General features: G+C 48.4%; 1 protein-coding gene across 1 annotated transcript in view; it reads right to left on the bottom strand.

Moving 5' to 3' along the window:
* Positions 1–15,490: 15,490 nt before the first annotated feature.
* The window catches only part of LOC125740326 (polymeric immunoglobulin receptor-like), a 31,133-nt gene continuing 20,610 nt past the window's right edge, over positions 15,491–26,013 (bottom strand). The window contains exons 7-14 of the mRNA XM_049011291.1: positions 25,245–25,269; positions 24,773–24,864; positions 24,156–24,193; positions 23,341–23,484; positions 18,887–18,955; positions 18,056–18,109; positions 17,682–17,768; positions 15,491–15,916 (exon numbers count right to left, since the gene is read on the bottom strand). Coding sequence (XP_048867248.1) covers positions 15,839–15,916; positions 17,682–17,768; positions 18,056–18,109; positions 18,887–18,955; positions 23,341–23,484; positions 24,156–24,193; positions 24,773–24,864; positions 25,245–25,269 — 587 coding nt within the window. The 3' untranslated portion in view covers positions 15,491–15,838. The remainder of the gene's footprint in view (positions 15,917–17,681; positions 17,769–18,055; positions 18,110–18,886; positions 18,956–23,340; positions 23,485–24,155; positions 24,194–24,772; positions 24,865–25,244; positions 25,270–26,013) is intronic.

Genomic DNA, 26,013 nt, shown 5'->3' with positions numbered 1-26,013 from the left:
CTCGACCAACATTGCTGAACTCGTAGTCTAAAGCGTCCAACAGGTTGTCATACTCTCCTGTCATCTGGAGCCAGACCCAGTCAGACTCAGAGACTAAGGAAGCTTCTCTGGAAATAAGACTCCTCGGGCTCCTTTTTGCAAGAGTGATATCTAGCCAGCACTGTGCTTTGAACCCCATCACAACCAAAATAATAAAAATTCTGGAGAACAACGTTTTCCGTCATCAGGGCACTCGAGGATGGCGGGAGGTGGGAGGCCGCGAACGGAGCTGCGTGGCATGGGCTGGAAGTGCAAGAGCTGAGCCGAGTGGCGTGAGCAAATGAGGCCGCGAGCTGAGCCGCGTGGCATGAGCTAGGATGCCGTGAGCTGAGAGGCCACGAGCTGAGCCGTGTCTCGCGAGCTAGGAGGCAGCGAGCTGAGCCACGTCCGACGAGCGAGGAAGCCTTGGTATAAGCTGTGTCCCGCGAGCTGAGAGGCCGCAAACTGTACCGCCTCGACCCACATTGCTGAACTCGTAGTCGAAAGCGTCCAACAGGTTGTCATACTGTCCTGTCATCTGGAGCCAGACCCAGTCAGACTCAGAGACTAAGGAAGCTTCTCTTGAAATAAGACTCCTGGGGCTCCTTTTTGCAAGAGTGCTATCTAGCCAGCATTGTGCCTTGAACCCCATCACGACCAACATAATAAAAATTCTGGAGAACAACGTTTTCCGTCATCAGGGCACTCGAGGATGGCGTGAGGTGGGAGGCCGCGAACGGAGCTGCGTGGCATGGGCTGGTAGAGCAAGAGCTGAGCCGAGTGGCGTGAGCAAATGAGGCCGCGAGCTGAGCCGCGTGGCATGAGCTAGGATGCCGTGAGCTGAGAGGCCACGAGCTGAGCCGTGTCTCGCGAGCTAGGAGGCAGCGAGCTGAGCCACGTCCGACGAGCGAGGAAGCCTTGGTCCAAGCTGTGTCCCGCGAGCTGAGAGGCCACAAACTGTACCGCCTCGACCCACATTGCTGAACTCGCAGTCTAAAGCGTCCAAGAGGTTGTCATACTGTCCTGTCATCTGGAGCCAGACCCAGTCAGACTCAGAGACTAAGGAAGCTTCTCTGGAAATAAGACTCCTCGGGCTCCTTTTTGCAAGAGTGATATCTAGCCAGCACTGTGCTTTGAACCCCATCACAACCAAAATAATAAAAATTCTGGAGAACAACGTTTTCCGTCATCAGGGCACTCGAGGATGGCGGGAGGTGGGAGGCCGCGAACGGAGCTGCGTGGCATGGGCTGGAAGTGCAAGAGCTGAGCCGAGTGGCGTGAGCAAATGAGGCCGCGAGCTGAGCCGCGTGGCATGAGCTAGGATGCCGTGAGCTGAGAGGCCACGAGCTGAGCCGTGTCTCGCGAGCTAGGAGGCAGCGAGCTGAGCCACGTCCGACGAGCGAGGAAGCCTTGGTCCAAGCTGTGTCCCGCGAGCTGAGAGGCCGCAAACTGTACCGCCTCGACCCACATTGCTGAACTCGTAGTCGAATGCGTCCAACAGGTTGTCATACTGTCCTGTCATCTGGAGCCAGACCCAGTCAGACTCAGAGACTAAGGAAGCTTCTCTGGAAATAAGACTCCTCGGGCTCCTTTTTGCAAGAGTGATATCTAGCCAGCATTGTGCCTTGAACCCCATCACGACCAACATAATAAAAATTCTGGAGAACAACGTTTTCCGTCATCAGGGCACTCGAGGATGGCGTGAGGTGGGAGGCCGCGAACGGAGCTGCGTGGCATGGGCTGGTAGAGCAAGAGCTGAGCCGAGTGGCGTGAGCAAATGAGGCCGCGAGCTGAGCCGCGTGGCATGAGCTAGGATGCCGTGAGCTGAGAGGCCACGAGCTGAGCCGTGTCTCGCGAGCTAGGAGGCAGCGAGCTGAGCCACGTCCGACGAGCGAGGAAGCCTTGGTCCAAGCTGTGTCCCGCGAGCTGAGAGGCCACAAACTGTACCGCCTCGACCCACATTGCTGAACTCGCAGTCTAAAGCGTCCAAGAGGTTGTCATACTGTCCTGTCATCTGGAGCCAGACCCAGTCAGACTCAGAGACTAAGGAAGCTTCTCTGGAAATAAGACTCCTCGGGCTCCTTTTTGCAAGAGTGATATCTTGCCAGCACTGTGCTTTGAACCCCATCACAACCAAAATAATAAAAATTCTGGAGAACAACGTTTTCCGTCATCAGGGCACTCGAGGATGGCGGGAGGCCGCGAACGGAGCTGCGTGGCATGGGCTGGAAGTGCAAGAGCTGAGCCGAGTGGCGTGAGCAAATGAGGCCGCGAGCTGAGCCGCGTGGCATGAGCTAGGATGCCGTGAGCTGAGAGGCCACGAGCTGAGCCGTGTCTCGCGAGCTAGGAGGCAGCGAGCTGAGCCACGTCCGACGAGCGAGGAAGCCTTGGTCCAAGCTGTGTCCCGCGAGCTGAGAGGCCACAAACTGTACCGCCTCGACCCACATTGCTGAACTCGCAGTCTAAAGCATCCAAGAGGTTGTCATACTGTCCTGTCATCTGGAGCCAGACCCAGTCAGACTCAGAGACTAAGGAAGCTTCTCTGGAAATAAGACTCCTCGGGCTCCTTTTTGCAAGAGTGATATCTAGCCAGCACTGTGCTTTGAACCCCATCACAACCAAAATAATAAAAATTCTGGAGAACAACGTTTTCCGTCATCAGGGCACTCGAGGATGGCGGGAGGTGGGAGGCCGCGAACGGAGCTGCGTGGCATGGGCTGGAAGTGCAAGAGCTGAGCCGAGTGGCGTGAGCAAATGAGGCCGCGAGCTGAGCCGCGTGGCATGAGCTAGGATGCCGTGAGCTGAGAGGCCACGAGCTGAGCCGTGTCTCGCGAGCTAGGAGGCAGCGAGCTGAGCCACGTCCGACGAGCGAGGAAGCCTTGGTCCAAGCTGTGTCCCGCGAGCTGAGAGGCCGCAAACTGTACCGCCTCGACCCACATTGCTGAACTCGTAGTCGAATGCGTCCAACAGGTTGTCATACTGTCCTGTCATCTGGAGCCAGACCCAGTCAGACTCAGAGACTAAGGAAGCTTCTCTGGAAATAAGACTCCTCGGGCTCCTTTTTGCAAGAGTGATATCTAGCCAGCATTGTGCCTTGAACCCCATCACGACCAACATAATAAAAATTCTGGAGAACAACGTTTTCCGTCATCAGGGCACTCGAGGATGGCGTGAGGTGGGAGGCCGCGAACGGAGCTGCGTGGCATGGGCTGGTAGAGCAAGAGCTGAGCCGAGTGGCGTGAGCAAATGAGGCCGCGAGCTGAGCCGCGTGGCATGAGCTAGGATGCCGTGAGCTGAGAGGCCACGAGCTGAGCCGTGTCTCGCGAGCTAGGAGGCAGCGAGCTGAGCCACGTCCGACGAGCGAGGAAGCCTTGGTCCAAGCTGTGTCCCGCGAGCTGAGAGGCCACAAACTGTACCGCCTCGACCCACATTGCTGAACTCGCAGTCTAAAGCGTCCAAGAGGTTGTCATACTGTCCTGTCATCTGGAGCCAGACCCAGTCAGACTCAGAGACTAAGGAAGCTTCTCTGGAAATAAGACTCCTCGGGCTCCTTTTTGCAAGAGTGATATCTTGCCAGCACTGTGCTTTGAACCCCATCACAACCAAAATAATAAAAATTCTGGAGAACAACGTTTTCCGTCATCAGGGCACTCGAGGATGGCGGGAGGTGGGAGGCCGCGAACGGAGCTGCGTGGCATGGGCTGGAAGTGCAAGAGCTGAGCCGAGTGGCGTGAGCAAATGAGGCCGCGAGCTGAGCCGCGTGGCATGAGCTAGGATGCCGTGAGCTGAGAGGCCACGAGCTGAGCCGTGTCTCGCGAGCTAGGAGGCAGCGAGCTGAGCCACGTCCGACGAGCGAGGAAGCCTTGGTCCAAGCTGTGTCCCGCGAGCTGAGAGGCCACAAACTGTACCGCCTCGACCCACATTGCTGAACTCGCAGTCTAAAGCATCCAAGAGGTTGTCATACTGTCCTGTCATCTGGAGCCAGACCCAGTCAGACTCAGAGACTAAGGAAGCTTCTCTGGAAATAAGACTCCTCGGGCTCCTTTTTGCAAGAGTGATATCTAGCCAGCACTGTGCTTTGAACCCCATCACAACCAAAATAATAAAAATTCTGGAGAACAACGTTTTCCGTCATCAGGGCACTCGAGGATGGCGGGAGGTGGGAGGCCGCGAACGGAGCTGCGTGGCATGGGCTGGAAGTGCAAGAGCTGAGCCGAGTGGCGTGAGCAAATGAGGCCGCGAGCTGAGCCGCGTGGCATGAGCTAGGATGCCGTGAGCTGAGAGGCCACGAGCTGAGCCGTGTCTCGCGAGCTAGGAGGCAGCGAGCTGAGCCACGTCCGACGAGCGAGGAAGCCTTGGTCCAAGCTGTGTCCCGCGAGCTGAGAGGCCGCAAACTGTACCGCCTCGACCCACATTGCTGAACTCGTAGTCGAATGCGTCCAACAGGTTGTCATACTGTCCTGTCATCTGGAGCCAGACCCAGTCAGACTCAGAGACTAAGGAAGCTTCTCTGGAAATAAGACTCCTCGGGCTCCTTTTTGCAAGAGTGATATCTAGCCAGCATTGTGCCTTGAACCCCATCACGACCAACATAATAAAAATTCTGGAGAACAACGTTTTCCGTCATCAGGGCACTCGAGGATGGCGTGAGGTGGGAGGCCGCGAACGGAGCTGCGTGGCATGGGCTGGTAGAGCAAGAGCTGAGCCGAGTGGCGTGAGCAAATGAGGCCGCGAGCTGAGCCGCGTGGCATGAGCTAGGATGCCGTGAGCTGAGAGGCCACGAGCTGAGCCGTGTCTCGCGAGCTAGGAGGCAGCGAGCTGAGCCACGTCCGACGAGCGAGGAAGCCTTGGTCCAAGCTGTGTCCCGCGAGCTGAGAGGCCACAAACTGTACCGCCTCGACCCACATTGCTGAACTCGCAGTCTAAAGCGTCCAAGAGGTTGTCATACTGTCCTGTCATCTGGAGCCAGACCCAGTCAGACTCAGAGACTAAGGAAGCTTCTCTGGAAATAAGACTCCTCGGGCTCCTTTTTGCAAGAGTGATATCTTGCCAGCACTGTGCTTTGAACCCCATCACAACCAAAATAATAAAAATTCTGGAGAACAACGTTTTCCGTCATCAGGGCACTCGAGGATGGCGGGAGGTGGGAGGCCGCGAACGGAGCTGCGTGGCATGGGCTGGAAGTGCAAGAGCTGAGCCGAGTGGCGTGAGCAAATGAGGCCGCGAGCTGAGCCGCGTGGCATGAGCTAGGATGCCGTGAGCTGAGAGGCCACGAGCTGAGCCGTGTCTCGCGAGCTAGGAGGCAGCGAGCTGAGCCACGTCCGACGAGCGAGGAAGCCTTGGTCCAAGCTGTGTCCCGCGAGCTGAGAGGCCACAAACTGTACCGCCTCGACCCACATTGCTGAACTCGCAGTCTAAAGCATCCAAGAGGTTGTCATACTGTCCTGTCATCTGGAGCCAGACCCAGTCAGACTCAGAGACTAAGGAAGCTTCTCTCGAAATAAGACTCCTCGGGCTCCTTTTTGCAAGAGTGCTATCTAGCCAGCACTGTGCCTTGAACCCCATCACGACCAACATAATAAAAATTCTGGAGAGCAATGTTTTCCGTCATCAGGGGACTCGAGGATGGCGGGAGGTGGGAGGCTGCGAACGGAGCTGCGTGGCATGGGCTGGTAGAGCAAGAGCTGAGCCGAGTGGCGTGAGCAAATGAGGCCGCGAGCTGAGCCGCCTGGCATGAACTAGGATGCTGTAAGCTGAGAGGCCACGAGCTGAGCCGTGTCTCGCGAGCTAGGAGGCAGCGAGCTGAGCCACGTCCGACGAGCGAGGAAGCCTTGGTCCAAGCTGTGTCCCGCGAGCTGAGAGGCCACAAACTGCACCGCCTCGACCCACATTGCAGAACTCGCAGTCTAAAGCGTCCAAGAGGTTGTCATACTGTCCTGTCATCTGGAGCCAGACCCAGTCAGACTCAGAGACTAAGGAAGCTTCTCTGGAAATAAGACTCCTCGGGCTCCTTTTTGCAAGAGTGATATCTAGCCAGCACTGTGCTTTGAACCCCATCGCAACCAAAATAATAAAAATTCTGGAGAACAACGTTTTCCGTCATCAGGGCACTCGAGGATGGCGTGAGGTGGGAGGCCGCGAACGGAGCTGCGTGGCATGGGCTGGTAGAGCAAGAGCTGAGCCGAGTGGCGTGAGCAAATGAGGCCGCGAGCTGAGCCGCGTGGCATGAGCTAGGATGCCGTGAGCTGAGAGGCCACGAGCTGAGCCGTGTCTCGCGAGCTAGGAGGCAGCGAGCTGAGCCACGTCCGACGAGCGAGGAAGCCTTGGTCCAAGCTGTGTCCCGCGAGCTGAGAGGCCACAAACTGTACCGCCTCGACCCACATTGCTGAACTCGCAGTCTAAAGCATCCAAGAGGTTGTCATACTGTCCTGTCATCTGGAGCCAGACCCAGTCAGACTCAGAGACTAAGGAAGCTTCTCTCGAAATAAGACTCCTCGGGCTCCTTTTTGCAAGAGTGCTATCTAGCCAGCACTGTGCTTTGAACCCCATCACAACCAAAATAATAAAAATTCTGGAGAACAACGTTTTCCGTCATCTGGGCACTCGAGGATGGCGGGAGGTGGGAGGCCGCGAACGGAGCTGCGTGGCATGGGCTGGAAGTGCAAGAGCTGAGCCGAGTGGCGTGAGCAAATGAGGCCGCGAGCTGAGCCGCGTGGCATGAGCTAGGATGCCGTGAGCTGAGAGGCCACGAGCTGAGCCGTGTCTCGCGAGCTAGGAGGCAGCGAGCTGAGCCACGTCCGACGAGCGAGGAAGCCTTGGTCCAAGCTGTGTCCCGCGAGCTGAGAGGCCGCAAACTGTACCGCCTCGACCCACATTGCTGAACTCGTAGTCGAATGCGTCCAACAGGTTGTCATACTGTCCTGTCATCTGGAGCCAGACCCAGTCAGACTCAGAGACTAAGGAAGCTTCTCTGGAAATAAGACTCCTCGGGCTCCTTTTTGCAAGAGTGATATCTAGCCAGCATTGTGCCTTGAACCCCATCACGACCAACATAATAAAAATTCTGGAGAACAACGTTTTCCGTCATCAGGGCACTCGAGGATGGCGTGAGGTGGGAGGCCGCGAACGGAGCTGCGTGGCATGGGCTGGTAGAGCAAGAGCTGAGCCGAGTGGCGTGAGCAAATGAGGCCGCGAGCTGAGCCGCGTGGCATGAGCTAGGATGCCGTGAGCTGAGAGGCCACGAGCTGAGCCGTGTCTCGCGAGCTAGGAGGCAGCGAGCTGAGCCACGTCCGACGAGCGAGGAAGCCTTGGTCCAAGCTGTGTCCCGCGAGCTGAGAGGCCACAAACTGTACCGCCTCGACCCACATTGCTGAACTCGCAGTCTAAAGCATAATGAAGTTTTTAATTTTCTTTTTTTATTAAGCTGCGAACAAGAACATCAAACATTCATTAATATAAGAAGTAGGACAAATGTCAGATAGCATGGGATAATTGGGGGGAAAAAAAGAAAAAAAAATTACCACTATCAACAATAATAAGACAATTATTTAAATAAAATACTATGCAAACACCTTACATACTTTTATACATTTATATGTATAAATTAAGTCACATATCAGATAAATTAGCAAATGATTACGGGGCAACACATGACAAATAACCACAACCCTTGTCTTGATGTATGGATATGTGTCTTATAAGCTCTTTTTTCAGGGAAAACAGAAGGAAAGATAGAACAGAAGAAAGATAATCAAAAGATAATAATAAAATCAACTAAATAACAATAATAATACAATTACATAATCATTAGGCGTTGTGATGTAGTGAATATCTGTAGACTATTGAGGCTGCGTACTGTTTCCCCTTAATGGTGGGCATGCATTGTGTGTTGGTGAAGATACAAGTAACACATCAGGGGGTAGAGATGGAAGAGAGGATAGGTGGGAGAAAAAGGAAGATTGATGGGGGGAAGATTGTTGTTTGATCAATGCAGGTTGGGCCGCCGTGCACCGTGAGCAGAGCAGAGGGAGAGGCATGGCAGCCCCCAGGACAGCACCCCCCATGTAAACCCCGGCCCAGGCAGACCACACCGAACGCGACCTGCTACCACTGCGTACCCCTAGACAGGGGATAGAGTAAAGGCGTATTAAAATGGCAATTCAAGATGGAAGATGCTTATTGGGCTTTTTATTAAGACAGAGGGGTGATGAAGCTGTGCTGTAGTTCAACCATGTTCCTTTTTTGTGCTTTTACAGACGCTCCCCTCCAAATACTGAGCAGGTTCTGTGCCCATACCGATTTCTTAAAGAAATGATTGACCACAGAAAGTTTGTCATGTCCTGCTGTTTGCTTTTCAATTTGTCTCACATATTTTTGTTTTTTTATAGGCCAGCATATTTTATTTATTTATGAACACCTTTGCTACTTGTTGTGTAAAATAATAAACATTTGAAAAATTATTTGATTTTCTTTGTTGCTTTTTCTCATCCATCTTTAAGTACTGTTTGGTTCATCATGACATTTATAAATTGTATTACATATAAAGGTTCACACACTGATAGGGGTATTAGTAATATATGGCAGTCAATGTTGTCCATAAGACCACATTGTAAAAATGTGTGTCAGTGTATAAAAACACAAATGATTTTCTCACTGTCACTGTTTTGATTACGGGTACAGATATGGTGGTACTGCAATATGTCAGAATATCTGCAGACTTTGTCAGTCCTTCATGCAGCTGTAATGATAGAATTAGAACATTTCTGTGTACTGCTACCACATAGTGGACAAATAAAATATTGCAATCAATTCTAAAATCAGTCAGTCAGCCCAGATGTCTTTACAGGCAGTCCCCGAGTTAAGGAAGGCCGACTTATGGACAGCTCATACTTACGATCGGACTGCCATGAAGCCTTTTATATTAAAAATTTGGGCTAAATACAATGGTTTGTAATAACAAACAGATGCGCCATTAGTGACACTCCCAGGGGGTTCATTAGTTTCAAGAGAAAGAGGTTACCACCTTGAAAGTAGGTGGCTACCATTGTTCAGGGAAACTCGACACGCAAACTCCGAGACATGCGACGTAAACCAATTTCAGGGGGTTGTAGGGGTCCTTCTGAGAAAATTTTGAAATGTAGAACCTTTAATATTCCCTTTTTCAGGCATCTTAGAGGCCTCATTCCACCAAATTTTACTGACACAAACTTTCATCATACAGTAGTAGTACTAAGTAGTAGTAGCAGTCTGTTACTGAGGACACCAAATGTATCTCATTCTTAGATTATGTTGATTAATGATTGATGTACTGGTCAGTTGCAGTGCTCAATTATCAAGTAATGGTTTCATCAACAAGAGGTCAGCTTACCAGTATCTGAAATAAGACTTTTAACCATTAACCAATCATTAAAAAAAATAAAGTTAACATAACAAAGGAAATTATGTCTATGACTTCATTCATTTATTTATTTCACACCCTATTAGACATGTTAAAGGAACCTACAACTGTCTGAATGTAGCTTCTTCATTCAGTAAATTCAGTGGTCTCCTAAATCAAAATAATTCCATAATCCTACCAGGTACACTCATGTCATGCCCATGAAATACTAGTACTTATGAAAAAAACTACCACTCCAAGTTACCAACTAAAAGTCTCTTTCAAAATACAATGCCTCTGAGCCAAACTGATGTAGGTTCATAATTGGTATAAAAACTGTCAGAATGGGTTAACTTGGAACATGTGTTAATGTTTGTAAACAGGCTCGGCTGATCGTGACATCATCGCTGTACATTATATGGCTAGTAATGGTAGCTAGCCTACACACACAACTAGATCAGCGAGTTCAGATGCTCCAGCGTTTTGTCGTTTTTTTGTCAGAATATTTCACTTTGGAAATAAGCTGTCGGCCTTAGCTTTCGAACAAAATCAGTGTCATGCAATATCTCCCCATATTTTTCACCAATTTTACGCCGATGTTGGCTCGAACGAACGAAGATATCGATCGTCTGCTGCTGGTCTGATCCATGTGCATCTGTACTGTGTGAATAAGTCGACGAGTCGAGTTGTATGTCAATGCAATGCATGCGGCAACCGAAGCGACGACACCGGGATGAAATAGTATAGTGTTACGCCATGCTGGTCTCACTTCATTAAGTATTAAACTCACCTTCAGTTCCTGCTTTGCTTTCTAGACGCCATTTTGTCCACTTGCCTCAATCAGCCAATCAGAAAACGCAGAATAAAAGCTTGCCAAAAATAGCCAATCAAAACAAAGATAAGAATTAAGAAAGCCAAGCTAAGATGAAGATGGCTGCACCTAGACAGAACATGGAAATTTCTGCAAAAAAATCTTTTACTGTGGCACCGAGTGCTGATCGTTTGATTCTGGGAACAGAGGCAGATTTTTTTTCAGCAACTGAAAGTATCCGGCGATGTACTTACCCACAGGCGCCGAAATATCGCCAGGTTCCGGCTTCAAATGAACCCCCTGTGCTCCTGAAATCATTGCACGGCTTCAGCGGCTTGCTGGCTGGAAGTACAGTACTGTATTTTTGTTTTTTACTGTATAGCAGTAATAATAATGATAATTATTATCATGTACTGCATTTACTTTTCTGACTTTCCTACAAATTCACCTTAAAGACTGACTTTGGGAACCGATCTGGTTTGTAACCTGACGACTGCCTGTACTCTGAATATAACCTCCTACCCGACATTAATCCATATGATGTCCGTCTATTGAAGGGCTCATACACAGTTAAGGGCTGAACTACATGCTGTCAAATTATAATGAATTTATATATTTTCCTGGGATATCTGCTGTTAATCATTATAAAAACGAAGTGAAGAAATAACCATCCTGAAGTAAGTGATTCTCACCTGGAGGCCCATCAGAGGATGAAGAGGAGCATCAGATGAGCCTTATGTGTGTCTCACTGCCCTCAGATCTGTGGAGACTGACACTCATTTCCTGATTCTCCAAATCTGCATTGTTTCTCTGTCTCTATCTGTGATTGAGGAGTCCAATGAAAAACCCACTTTCTCCTCTCTGATTGGCTGATACGAGTTCTGCTGTCTTCTGTGTCACCTACTGACAGACCACAGCCCACCTGACCAACGTCGTCCTTTACAGCAGTGACTGGCTGTGGCATGTGTGGCCCTATAAGGGCAGCCCTGCATGTGCTGAGGAGGCCAGCAGCACTGCCATGGGGTGTGTGTCACTGGGGGAGGGAGGGTGTCTGGGGGCAGGGGGGGAGGAAGAGCAGGAGGAAGAGCAGTGCCCAGGGCTCTACATCAGCAAGAAACTGTCAGCAAGAGAGACAAAGTATAGCACCACTGAGAAACAGTGATTGATAATTAAGTGAGCTGTCCTCACCCTCCGCTTCTACTTCCTGGGGGGGAGGGGTACTTCCCCCTCTGTTGTGACCGTGCTCCCCCCATTACTCAGATCACTCAGCACTGTCTAGCTGGAACACCCTTCAGCTTCCAGGGAGCCTATTAGCTGGGGGGCGGGACCTGGTCTGGACTGACTCCCTCCCCCAAGAAGGTGGGCGTCAGTGCAGCAGTGGATAGTTCAGGTCCAGAAAGTAAAAATCCAGACCAAGATTTAGTTTCAACCAACCAGCTGAGTACTCTGTGTCTGTGGCACTTTACACAACTAGTTGTTTGAAACAACATCTAAAACTGGATTTTTACTCTCTGGACCTAAACTATCCACTTCTGGATCAGTGTCATTCTTAAAGTCGTGTTTCAACTTCTGGCAAAGTTCTCCCAGGAGCCCATCTCTGTTGTATGTACAGTCGGCATGTAATACATTCCTACCCAGATCCCTGACAAACAGTTGGAGGCAGAATTACTTGTTATCAGAGTATGTGAATTTATACACACACCAGCAGCTGTGACAGAGTAAGACATTTCCTGTATACTGCTGCCACATACTGGACACAAAGAAGACTGCAGTCAATTCTAAAATCAAAGTTAGTCAACATGCTACCACCACAGACTATTACAGTTTTTCTGAATTGCTAAAACGCATTTCCTAAAATCTCCTCTCCTTTTCTCAAAACACTAAGCACAAACCCTAAAGTTCAAGCTATGCTCATAAAACCTTTTACTTGTCTTGCAAAATCAAACAGTTGAACCGAGACAACTCAAAAGAACCAACTTTACTCAAAATCAAGCACAACTGTCAGAAAACACACAAAACACTACTCAGAAATTGACACACTACATAAACAAATGCAAATCACTCTGGGATAAAAGGAAAATAATCTTTATTTAGGACATTCCTGTACCTATGAAAGCTTATTTACATCCAAACAAAGAAACCTGCAGCAAAACAAAATGCACTCTGTACTTTTACATATTTTTACATCAAAATCAATCAGTCATTCAGCCGCATCATCATGCCTTTGCATCCAGTCAGGCCACAGGACTTCATCTACATCACATGCAATGTTCTCCCTTGCAAGACAACGTGGAAAGAATCCTTTGGCTTCCCGAATCCAGCCTTGGCAAGATTCCATTCTTACATCATCACACGCTGCATCCATTGCTTGGATGAGATTTTCCTGTATGTAGGGATTTCGGTAATATACTTTCCACCGCCATGCTGAGAAAAATTCCTCAGTAGGGTTTAAAAAGGGAGTGTATGGAGGAAGGCAAACATTCATAAAATGCTGGTTATTGTTAAACCAATCACGTATTCTTGGACCACGGTGAAAGCTCACATTGTCCTAAATGATAACATAAATGCGATGCTCTGCCTGCTCGTCACCTCTCCGCTCATGTCCAAGCAAAGCATCCCATAGACCATCCAGGAATGTTAGAAGAAGGTCAGTGTCATATGGCCCAACAACAACATGGCAGTGGACAACCCCATAGCTGCTGATGGCAGCGCATATGGTCACATTTCCACCACACTGGCCAGGCACTTCTACAATGGCACGTTGACCAGTTATGCTGCGACCTCTCTTTCTCCTTTTTGCCAGATTGAATCCAGCTTTATCCATGAAGATGTATTCGTGAGGCCTCTCCATTGAGTCAAGTTCAAAAAGTCTCTATACACAATGAAAATAGATTACCCTCCGTTCTGTGAATGACATATATAGTACAGTATACTGTACATGCTAGTGCAGAGTGTACTGTAACAGTTTAGTTACTTGCACATATTGATTTCGTTGCTCTTTCACTATTTCAGTTTCGCTCAAACGGCACCCTATAGGCTTGTTTCATCCTTATCTGGTTGCGTTGCAGGACACGGTCATTTGTTGAAAGACTCACATGATTTATTCTATCGAAATGCACCTTGTCTTCAATAATCTGCTGTTGTATTTCACACAAGTTGTATTGCATTGTTTTGATGGACCATCTCAGCAATTACTATCTCTTATTCTTCTGAGAACTTACGTGCTCTTCCACCCCTACTGTATGTGGCCATCTGTCAATTCTGCAAAAAGATAATATTGTTAGCAGTATACATGCTGTACTGTAAATGTTCTCTACTGTACAAAAACAGATATAGTGCCGTAAGGAAATTATTTTTCCCTGTCCCCTTTATAGAGATTGGTGGAGCCATTGACTGACACTGAAGTCACGCCGTAACTTTCAGAGACAAAAATACATTTTACCGGTTTTCTTCCCTGAAGGTCCTGACCATGGAGGCCACTGTGAACCGACATAGTTTTGGTTGCACATGTTGTCCTGCTTCCCTCATCATCATGCCATGAACCACAACGTGATCTATGACCGTTGCTCTGATTTCATTTGAAATTACACCTCTTCTTCTTGGTCTTCCTCCTCGTCCACCACCTCTGACTCGCACTCCTCTTCCTCTTCTGTTGTAATGCTCCATGTTGAATTCAGTCACACCGCTTTCATTTGACTTGGCTTATATCCTGTTTATTGAATGGGTTCCACACATCACAGACTGCACACGTGTGCTCAGTTTTGAGTGATAGTGTTAATGATGAAAATAGGGTGTTATTTCTGTGTAACTTTTAGAGTCTGTGTGTGCCATTCTGGGTCCAAGTGCACCACACTGCTAAATGTGTTTTGTGAATGAGAATGTGTTTAGAGTTTTGCTAATTGGGAGATTCAGATTTGCTAATTGTATCTAAGCAGACAAACAGTGTTTATCATTTTGCAAACTGTGGAATTGATTTGATGAAGGAGTTTTGGTAGTTGACAGTTTAGTTTTTAAACTGAGGTTTAGTGTTTTGGCAATTCAGAAAAACTAACAGGAAGTGATAAAACTTCATGGAAGAATATGAATATAAATGTAGTAAATATATTATGCAAAATTTATCTTCATCTTAATTACACTGAATGGTGGAGTGAGAGAGAGTGAGAGCTTGTCTCAGAGTAAGTGATCCTCACCTGGAGGAAGAAGATGAAGAGGAGCATCAGAGGAGCCTTATGTGTGTATCGCTGACCTCAGATCTGTGGAGACTCAATTCCTGACTCTCCTTAACCTCACTGCCTCCCTTTTTGTGGGTTTTAAATGTTTAAAAATCATCCATCTATCTTTCCCCCTCTTGCCCAGGCTGGGGTCACAGTCAGCCTGGGGCACATCCCAGGAAGCACGGGGCCCAAACCGGGGACACAAACAGCACACTGACAGCCAGGGGCAGGATTCAAACCCAAACCCCTGAAAGTATGAGGCGTCCGTGTTACACACAGCCACCACTGCAGCATGCAGGAGCAATGAAAAGCATTTTTATTAACATGGTGTATGACAAGTCACACAGTCTGTGTTCTGCATTTTCAGTAATACTCCATCTATCACTAAACTGCAAATCTGTAATAAGGCATCAAAATAGTGAAGTTACTCCAGCAGGGGGTGTCAGTAAACCCTCATCAGTGTGTATACTGTACACAAGAGAAACGATAGACGGATCGGTGCAGCATTGGCAGTAATGTGGACGCTGTACTGTACTGTCGAGAGGAGGGAGCTGAGCTGGAAGGCGAAGCTTTTGATTTACCAGTCGATCTATCTTCCTACCCTCACCTATGGTCTTGAGCTCTGGGTAGTGACTGAAAGAATGAGACTGTGGATACAAACGACCGGAATGAGCTTCCTCCACAGCAGGCCTGGGCTCAGCCTTAGAGACAGGGTGAGGAGCTCAGACATTCGGGAGGAGCACCGAGTAAAGCCGCTGCTCCTCTGCATTGAGCTGAGCCAACTGAGAGGTTCGGGCATCTAGCTGGGATGCCTCCTGGACGCCCCCAGGGGAGGTGTTTCCGGTATGTCCAACCAGGAGGAGGCCCTGGGGCGTTTCTCTCGGCTGGCCTGGGAACGCCTTGGTATCCCCCGGTGGAGCCGGAAGAGGTGGCTGGTGAGAGGGAGGTCTGGGCATCCCTGCTTAGACTGCTGCCCCTGTGACCCGACCCCAGATAAGCGGCAGAAAATGGATGGATGGATGGATGGAAGGAAGGAAGGACGGACAGACAAGAGAAAGAGACACTGGCCAATACTTTCTCAAAATACTGTATATTATGATAATAGACATTTTATATTATACAAATAAACTAATACTGCTAATGATATTTTCTCCATTAATATAAAAGTGACATTTCACAGACCACCAGAATAAAACCTCACATTTACATTTATCTTATTTAGCAAAAGTTTTTCTCCAAAGCGACGTACAAGTGCAGCAAATGGCGTCTTGATCACGGTAAAAATGTACAACAGCCACGAATGTCTGTTTCTCACTGGCTGATTCTTACTGTCACACTGTAACATGACATTGCTGCATGCCATTTAAATACAGCTCACATCACTGTAAGATTCTCCTCCATGGTGATGATCCCTCCCCATCACTGGAGTATCTGCGTGTCCCTCTCATCCTGGGCAGCAGCTCCCCACATGTAGAGCAGTGCCTCTGTTGCTGCCCCCTATTGGACAAGGAACAGACAAGCATTAACATCAGTTTGGTTTCTCAGACACTAACACCTTCCTTAGCATTTCAGGGAATATAGAGAATCAATGTTAGTTCTACAGGAACAGGAAATGAGCCAGACTGATACATTAATCTGTGAAACCTCTTTAGTTTCATCCGATTAAAATCTGATGCCAAGTGAACCGCAGGTATGATGCTGGAATCATGACCATATACAGTGTCAAAGGAAACTCATAGCTAGGTGAACAGTAGGCAGGGTGTGTATTTTGGCAGCTTGGATGCCATGGGACCATCTGATTGTGTAATTAGTACCACAGTAATTCTTCCTTTCTGTTGCGGTGATGCTGGCACTTTAATATCAGCGAAACGGCAGAGTGTGTGAGGGGCTGGAGCTCCCATATGACATCAGGGTTAGGAAGTGGCTGTAGAGCAGAGTGTGTGAGGGGCTGGAGCTCCCATATGACATCAAGGTTAGGAAGTGGCTGTAGAGCAGAGTGTGTGAGGGGCCGGAGCTCCCATATGACATCAGGGTTAGGAAGTGGCTGGAGAGCAGAGTGTGTGAGGGGCTGGAGCTCCCATATGACATCAGGGTTGGGAAGTGGCTGTAGAGCAGAGTGTGTGAGGGGCTGGAGCTCCCATATGACATCAGGGTTAGGAAGTGGCTGTAGAGCAGAGTGTGTGAGGGGCGCGAGCTCCCATATGACATCAGGGTTAGGAAGTGGCTGTAGAGCAGAGTGTGTGAGGGGCTGGAGCTCCCATATGACATCAGGGTTAGGAAGTGGCTGTAAAGCAGAGTGTGTGAGGGGCTGGAGATCCCATATGACATCAGGGATAGGAAATGGCTGTAAAGCAGAGCTGAGTGTATGTAGCAAAAATATACGAATAGATGGTTATAAAATACCGAAACGGTCAGCAATATCAGGACAAAAGTGTAATCATCAGCGGACTAAGGGGGATGAGTGATGATTTTGTTATTCTTCGATTCCCGGAGACTGGGAAAACGTGCTAGGTGTGTGATATCCCCTCCACGGCACCACTGACCAGCGGGGCAGAGGAAGTGGCAGTAAAGTACACTGGTGGATGTCTATGGATGCTGACTATCATGGGTTGTCATGGGCTGGCGGTGGGGTCGCTTTGGCTTTGCATGACTGCTTCACGCTTGCTGGGTTGCCTGTTGGGGGGTGATGCTTGGCGGTTCCTTCTTGCGTTAATTGACGTGCCAGCTAATTTGGTGGCATGCCGGTTGATGTATGGGGTGGCTGTGGGCTGGCGTCCCCTGGCTGGTGGCTTAGTGGGTGTGGGGTGCTCAGGGGGGGCTGCAGATACTTTACCATTGTTTCTTGGTGGGTGGCGTGGGTCTGTGATGCGTCTTGTATTGGTTTGTGCATTGGATCGTCGGGGGTCATGGATTGCTTGGGTGTTGCTTAGATGTATGGATTTTGTCCTTCTTATAAAGTGTCATTTTATGTAGTTGTGGTGTTTTTCCTTTATTTAGGAACCAGCCACTACTGTTGTCTATAGATGTCCAATAGACTGAATTGTCATTAGGAGGTCGAACTAAAGTGTGTTTTATGTCTCTCATAATCGTTAAGTACGGCAGTTACGTTATAAAAAGTAATGCTTTTCTTTAAACAGTGCAGTTGAGATTTTCTTCCATGGCCGGTGGCATCATTTATGACCAGCAAACACATGACCCACATGCAGCATGGCACAGACTAAATGTAAAACAGCTCATGTTAGAGCAGATTCTCCAAACTCACCTCTCTGTGCTTCAGGGTGACTGAGCTGTAGACCACATCGCTTGCTGGGTTCACAGCAGGACAGTGTGAAGAACATCCTGAGGACACCTGCTGAGAGTATGTAGCTGCTTACAGTGGAGGTACAAGACCAACCTTTGTACAGAAACCACAAATCCATAAACTCCCAAACCTCCCATGTGAATCACTATGAAATATCAGGGGTATCATGGTACTTCTTGTACATTACAGCTAATTCTGATACACATGGATCTGAGAGATCAGCTGAGGAATAGATGTACCTGCCCAGTCAGTACATTATTGGTATACATGTCACTCTCATTGGTACGGGCATAGGAGCAGTATCACAAAAACTGATTTACATGAAACCATCTTACCTCTGGCAGGACAATGGAGCTGTAGGTGACATCAGCACCAGGCTCCATAGAGGTCTGAGAGAGGAACATTATGACCATGTATCTCTACAGAACCACCTGTCCATTCTTTAACTGACAATAATGAAATGTCATTCTTGATGAATTTGGAGATAATCCAATGTACAAGCAAATGACTTTACCATTAAAGATATTGTCCAAAATAAAGACTTTTTATTTCCATTTAGAAACCATTTTTACCATAATGCAGTAACTCACTTTTGAACTGGTAATGAATAATAAAGGAACTATCAGCACCTGGTAATGAATAACAAGAGGAGTACTGACACCCGGTACTGAATAACAAGAGGAGTACCGGCACCCGGTACTGAATAACAAGGGGAGAACCGACACCCGGTACTGAATAACAAGGGGAGAACCGACACAGTACTTGGAGCTGTTTGATGCGCTACACTAACAGCAAGACTATTCCATACTCTAACTACACACTGTGTAAAGAAGTGCTTCCTCAAATTCATTTTAAAATGTTCTCCCACTAATTTCCACCTATGGCCACGAGTTCTAGTATTTAAACTAATATTGAAACAGCATCCAGACCTGATAGAATCTTAAGATTCAAGCACTGGGGGTAGGAACTATCAAAAACACACACAGGAGACACTACTCTGATATTACACTGTTACAACACTCTATTTACAGCGTAAGAACATAAGTACACACATTATGTAACATGATTACTCATACAGTATAAGCCGATAACCTGAATGATCAGTTGAGCAGACCAGCCCCGCAGCCTCATGATATCATTGTATGTACTTTATTCCTGTGCCTTACCTGTCCTGGGGGGTCTCCCTCACTGATGCCAGTTCTGTCTATTACTGCATATTCAGGGTCTGGGTTCAGCTAGAACAAAGTTACAGCTGAGTGTTAAAAACATTCACACCTCGTTCATTTTACATCATCTTTTTATACAGAAACTGAACGAGTTACAGGCTGTTGGCAGTTCGGTTTCAGTTTATTTTTCATATAATATTGTGGCACCAAGCAGACCAAGACATTGAGAGAGCAGCAAAGAACAAAAAGACTTGCTTATCAGGGTAGAACATGCTCTTTATCTGCAGTCTTTAGCAGGAAAATAAGAAGCACCCAACGAGCACCAGACCTAACACAGTATGAAAACACAGGAAGGTCAGACGCTGGACCGTCAGGTACGCAAACGGTGGGTGTCGCGTTTTAAGGAAGACACGAGACAGGTTGTAAATCGAAGCTGTTCAGTCATTTTTTCCCTAAAAACCTGCTCTCCTCTTCCTGCGCACTGTCCCCTTAATATTCCCCAAACGTAACGTGTTTTTTGTGTGAGTACATAACCTTTACCCCCCCCCCCCGAAAACAAAATCAGTCATGATAATTCGGCAAACTGCACTCACCCAGTTGTTTGGGATGCCCTAAAATGTTTCAGATAAACAATATATTAACACAATTTGGCATGGAAAAGCACAATAGTACTTAGCGTACCCAGCACATTAAATGAACTGCACAGAGAGCCAGGTGCAAGGTCAGCATATCAGAATTCAGTCAAAGTCCCTTGGGTAACCTGGGCGAGACTGGATGCGAGCTGATCTTCGAGGGGACTCCAATGTAGACTCGAATGGATGTGCGGCTGGGCACTGAGTGTGCTGCACTATGGGTTCAGATGTGAGCACACCTCGTTCCATAGGTAAGTTCTAATCACCTTCTGATGAAGGGGAGCCAGCATGAACATGAGTGCTGGCCAATTCCGGAGCTGCCACCTTGCGGAGGCGGCCAGCGTGCCATCGAGACCCATCAGAAAGAGAAAAGGTAGCTGGCCCTAGCTTCCCCGCCACCTGAATAGGAGGGGACCAGAATGAGACCAGCTTGTGGTCACGATGAGCGCGGCGGATTCTGACCCAATCCGAAACGGCAATAGTGGGGTTCCTCGTCCCCCAAGACCGATCAAACCGCAGCTTCATCTTGTGCTGCTGGGCGGACACCCTGTGGCAGCATGTAGGGGGAGGGGCCACTGGCCTTGAGTCGATCCAGTGGAAGCTGCAGTTCGCAGCCCAACATAAGTGACGCTGGCGAGCAGCCTGTTGTGCTGTGCTTGGTGGCTCTGTAATGGAGCAGTGTGTGAAGGAGCACCGCTGAAAAGGGGTAACCTTCAGCTAAGTGGGCTCAGATGCCATACTTAAGGGTCTGATTGAGACGCTCCGCTCCGCCATCGGCCTGGGGGTGATATGAAGCTGTGCAGATGTGACGGATGCCTGGATCCGTCAGAAAGGCTTCGAACTCAGCAGACACAAATTGGGGCCCATTATCCATCGTAATAGCCAGAGGAAGTTCCCATCGAGCAAAGAGGGCGTCTAAAAAGTCAGTGAGTACCCGTGCCGTGACAGTGCCAGTGGAGACCACCTCAGGCCACTTAGAGTGGAGATCATGCACCACAAGGAGGAACCGCTGCTGGTGTGGAACTCCATGTAGTTCCCCACAGATATCCAGTAGGAGATGTTCCCCAGGATGGGCCAAACCGGAGGCTGCAGGGGGGGTGGTGCAGGTTGGCCCATTTTCCTGCTCATAAGGCAAGCTGCACAATCCCTAACTAGATTTTCTATGTCCCTATCAATGCCGGGCCACCATACTAGGTCCCTACAACGTGGTTTGACATGTACAATGCCCAAATGGCCTTCATGTGCCATGCTAAGAACACGGGCCTGAAGGCTGCTTGGCACCACTGTGACAGCTCCACGAGCTACGCAGTGCTCATTCCAACATGAAAGCTCATCCCTGACCCTGTGGTAAGGGGTCACCTCAGCAGAGACTTCAGTCGGCCAGCCTGTGCGAATGTATGTACGAAGCTGAGGAAGGACTGGGTCTGGTTCTGAGGCCAGCCGGAGTTCATCAAAGGAGACAGCTGCCTTCAGTGGTGTGTGCATCATCTGGCTGAGGTCTGGTTCCTGAGAGATGGAGTCAGGTGCTGCAGTATACTGGGTGTAGCGGGACAGCAGGTCTGCCACAACGTTATCACAACCTGGGGTAAAACAGGATGATATTGTACTGCTGCAGTTGCTCAGACCACCGGTCATTGTGGTTTGCATCCTGTACTAGCTGTTGCAAGCAAGGCTGTCAGGGCCTAGTGGTCAGTGCGCAGTGTAAATGCCCTGCCATAAAGATACATGTGCCACCGCTCACAGGCCCAGACACAGGCTAGAGCCTCACGTTCGCCCACGGAATATTTTCGTTCGGTGGGGGTGAGAGCACGGGAGGCAGAGCCAATGGGCCAGTCCACTCCATCCTGCAGCTGTGACAGTACAGCTCCAACTGCCACAGCTGAGGCATCACAGGTGACAGAGGTGGGGCAGGAGAGGGAAAAGTTTGCCAGAATAGGAGGTGATGTGAGATGGGACTTCCGGAGCTGGAAAGCCTCAAAGCAGGCTGGCATCCAAATGCATCTTTCTGCAGCAGCTGATGTAATGGAGCTGTGGTAGCGGAGTAGTGAGGCAAAAAACACAGGTAATAAGCTGTCATGCTCAGGAAAGAGACAACCTGGTTAGCATTCGTGGGTCCAGAAATACGCTGAATGGCCTCAATATTAGGTTGAAGTGGAATGAGGCCCTCAGCCGTGAGGCAGAATCCATGGACCATGATGTCATCGAGGTAGATAATCACCCCAGGTATGCCAGTGAAGATGGTAGTCATAATCTTCTGGAAGCAGCTGGGGGCAGAGCTAAGCCCAAATGAGACCCATGTGCACTGAAACACTCCAGCATGTGTCACAAAAGCCGTGAGATTCTGGCTGTCAGGCTGGAGAGGGATCTGCAGATAGCCCCGACGAAGGCCCAGTTTTGTGAAGACCATCGAGCCATGAAAGTGGGAAGTGACTTCTACTATGGAAGGGAGGGGGTACATGTCAGGGACGACGGCCTTGTTTACAGCCCGGAGGTCGACACAGAGACACAGACTCCTGCATTTCTACTTAGCTATCACCAGATTTGAGATCCACTGAGAAGCATCAACTAGCTCAATAATGTCTGCCTCCAACAGGTGGTGCAGCTCAGCAGCAACACCATCATGAAGGGCCAGGGGACTCAACATGGGAGCTGAAGTACTGAAGTTATAGATGGGACAAGTAGGGGTTGGTGATTAAATGTGGAGAGACAGCCTACGCCCTCCAACAGGGGACTGCTGCTGCCATGGCAAGTTAAAACGGCAGATCCAGTCGTATCCAGTAGGAAGAATCCAAGGGCAGTAAAAAAGTCAAGGCCCATGTTGGCAAAATGGTGGGAGACGTGAAAGGGAAAGTCTGGGACTAGTTTAGAGCCACAGCGGACTGATAGCCGGCTGGAGCCTAACATGTGAATTTTGGAAGTGCCATAGCCACATGGAGCAGGAACGGCCTTAGAAAGTGGCACATGGGAAAAAAACTACCGTACAGTATCTAGATTAAGTGAATGTGGCCCCAGTACCCAATAAGAGGGGAAGGCAGACTTTGTCCAGCTCTCCAGTACAGCTGGCAGTGTGAATAGTTGTAGAAGCAGATGGAGGTGCAGTGGAGAGTGACAGCGCTGTAGAATTTGCAGGGGTCGACCGGCATACTTTGGCAAAATGGTTAACTTTGCCACAGCGCTGGCACCGTTGCCCATGGGCAGGACAGCTCCGGGCCCCAGTAACACGGCGTCATGATACGGCAAGCTCGGACTGGGAAAACAGGCGAAGGACAAAAAGGGATTTAATAGGGAGCCGGATCGGCATACGGAACAAAAATCACCATAACAATACAATGACAGAACTAGGGAAACATTCTCTGACCTGGACATAAATACACAAAACTAATGAAGACACTTCGAAACAGCTGGTAAACACGGGGATTCCACGGCATCCAGGAGGATCGGACGGGCGGGTCGACACATTGGAGAATGAGCCACAATTCCCACAGCGTTGTCGTTGTTGCTTTCGTGGTGTATAATGCACTTCTGAACCAACTTCAGATAGTCCTGACGAAGGTGGCTGTGATGCAGATACATATTGTGCAGGGAGCGAGGTGACAGCGGGGTAAGGTAATTTAGACGTAAACTCCGCTGCTGTTTCAATTTGAAACGCGACTTGTATAGCGATAGCGAGGTCATGTGCTGCCGTCAACAGTCGCTCTCTAATTTTAGGGTGGTTAGAGTGTTCAGCCAGCTGACCACGAATGAATTCATCCTGCATGCCACCAAATTTACAAAGACTGGCTAAACCACGCAGATTAGCCACGTACTGATGTACGGACTCACCCGGCTGCTGTCGCCTTCGGCGAAAAAGAATCTGCCACAGGATGACACTTTTTGGAGCTGCGAAGTGAGAACCCAGGAGCGAAACAGCGTCTTCATACATCTCCGCAGGTCCGAGCGTCCGAAAGATCTGCCGTCCTTCCGTGCCTAAGCAGTGAATAAGTATGGCTTTCTTCCGAGCGTCGCTGACTTCATGCTGTCCCAGGACATCCGAGTATGTCTGGAATGATTCCAGCCAGCGAGTCCAAGGGACAGGAGCTTCGCCGGGAAGTGCAAGAGAAGGTGAAGGTGGTGGAAGTGCAAGCTCTATTCTCGTCGCCAAAATGTCGCGTTTTAAGGAAGACCGAAGCTGTTCATTTATTTTTTCCAAAAAAATTGCTCTCCTCATCCCGTATACTGTCCCCTTAATATTCCCCAGACGTGACGTGTTTTTTGTGCGTGTACATAAAAGTGAGTAATTTACATGATGCTAAAGACATGCGAGGGTCGTACAGGGTGCATACAAGACACGGGCAACCATATATGCCACGATCGGGAAAACAAGGGATTTATTAGGGGATGACACCATCGGGAACTCAAGGACCACCAGTAACATTAAGATGTTAATGACCCTGGGTAGCATTTGTGGGTTCGGAAATACGCTGAATGGGGAAACATACTCTGAGGCGGACTTAAATACACAGGACTAATTAGATGTAACAAAAAGCAGCTGATAACACGAGGATTCAACTTGAGGTAGGTGAGGGGGCTTGGCACACAAGAGGATCGGCATGATCGGAGCATGACAGATTTTCTTCCCATATGAAACATGAACTTACTGTCCTTCCTACATTTTGGCCCCCAGCCACATTTTTCTCTACAAGGAAAGAAATGAGGAAAAAAATAGAAAATTATTCTGCTGACACCATTGTCTCTGTCCTTAACCGACACAGATGACTTGCTTTGTAACAAACACATTCACTTTTAATCAGCATGTACATACATCTGAAAATATTATCAAGTCTAATTAATGAGTAAAACTATCTACTCAATAGGGGCAATAGTTTTCTTATTTCTATGACAACTGATTACCAGTCTGAGCTTGCTGGTAACCAATCAGTGAATCCCAGCCGGCCCTGGTTAGAATAACTAATTCAGGGAGGTTTTTATAAGCTCAGCTGGGTGGACACAGACTCAGGGGGTCAGAGGAAAGTCTGATCATGGATCATGGAGGAAAGGGTTCGGATTAGAAAGGCTCCTTCAGGGCTGCTGTCCTCTGATGTCCTGTTTGTACTATAGTGGATTTTAGCTCTGCACTGTTATTCCTTTTCCAAAGGGTTGTGACCACGTTCTATGTTTTAATTTCACTGCATAGACCTGTGTGTCTGAATGCTGCTGTCTGTGTCCCTGTCAAGCAATCTTTGGAAAAGGATAAAAGCATGAAGTTGCCACTCACTGTGTTTGTCCCGCACTTTCCATGTGATGATGATGACCAACAGCAGCACCAATAAGCTCAGTCCTACATACAGAGCCAGCTGGACCAAAGAGCTGAATAAGAGGGTGGATGTGAACAGTAAAGTCTTACATGCTTTATAGAAACACGGTACAGCCACATCTGTAGTATTACACAGGACACATGTGAGGAACAGGAGACATTAACAAAGAGCATGAAAATAGCTAGAGATTATCACACAACATGTTACACTATTTTGTAAAAACAGGCCTGCAGTCGTTCCCCAGCAGCACAGGGCACAAGGCAAGGGCTCACCCTGGATGGGATGGGATCTCAAGTTTATTATTAAGAAAATGAAATAAAAAACAATATCTTTTTTTCTTAAAATTAAAATGACAGTTTCCCATCACTGTGTGATCAGGTAAATGCTGCTAGCAGGACCCCCACACTACTGTAAATGCTGCTGAATGCTTACCTCCGTTTTTCATTATCCCCTCCTTCTTCATCATGTGCAGAGAAAAGGAGAGCAGTGGAAACAGGAGAAAGGATTGTTAATAAAAAGCAATTTTCTGTTAATAAAGACTAAGAAAAGGTCACTCTTGAAACTGAAATATAAATTATGAAAGATATTCTACAGAGAAAATGATTAGATGGAGAACAATGAATTAGTGTCATGACCAAAGTGTTAATATCCCAGGGCACTGATAGTGAACAGGTGAGATTAATTATTTTATGAAAATATTATAATATATTTATTGTAGCTTTAAACAAAATGTACTATTTTATATCGGTAAAACACAGCCATCCTGTTTTGGGGGGGGGGATTTATGCGTATTGCATGTCTAGGCATGTCGGTCAGCTAATGTCCGCGACAGTGGGTAACGGGGCGTCAGCACAAGAGCTTTTGGAGTCGTGAGCGATAAGCCCATGAGAAGGAAGCAAACAATGAAACAAAATGGCCGCCGGTTGACAAATTGTTGCAGGGTGACTGCAGAGTGACTGTAATATCTCGTTTAACCGCTGGTCCTGGATGTAAGAAGCAGACAGCCAGCAGTCCCATCCTGGCAGAAAGCACATTACCTCTATTTATTAATCTGTCTTGTTTGTGAATAGTATAAAATAATATATTTCTAATTTAAATAAAAGTCGATCTCTAGCACCACAGCTCTGGGGCTCTGGCATAGGCCCGGACGCCCCGCTGCAGGCCTCGGGTGTTGGGTAAAGTATCTGTCACGATCGGGGTG

This window comes from Brienomyrus brachyistius, chromosome 4, assembly GCF_023856365.1.
Source record: "Brienomyrus brachyistius isolate T26 chromosome 4, BBRACH_0.4, whole genome shotgun sequence".
NCBI lineage: Eukaryota > Metazoa > Chordata > Actinopteri > Osteoglossiformes > Mormyridae > Brienomyrus > Brienomyrus brachyistius.
Note: the sequence above shows the minus strand (reverse complement) of the source record. Positions and strands in the feature narration are given on the sequence as shown.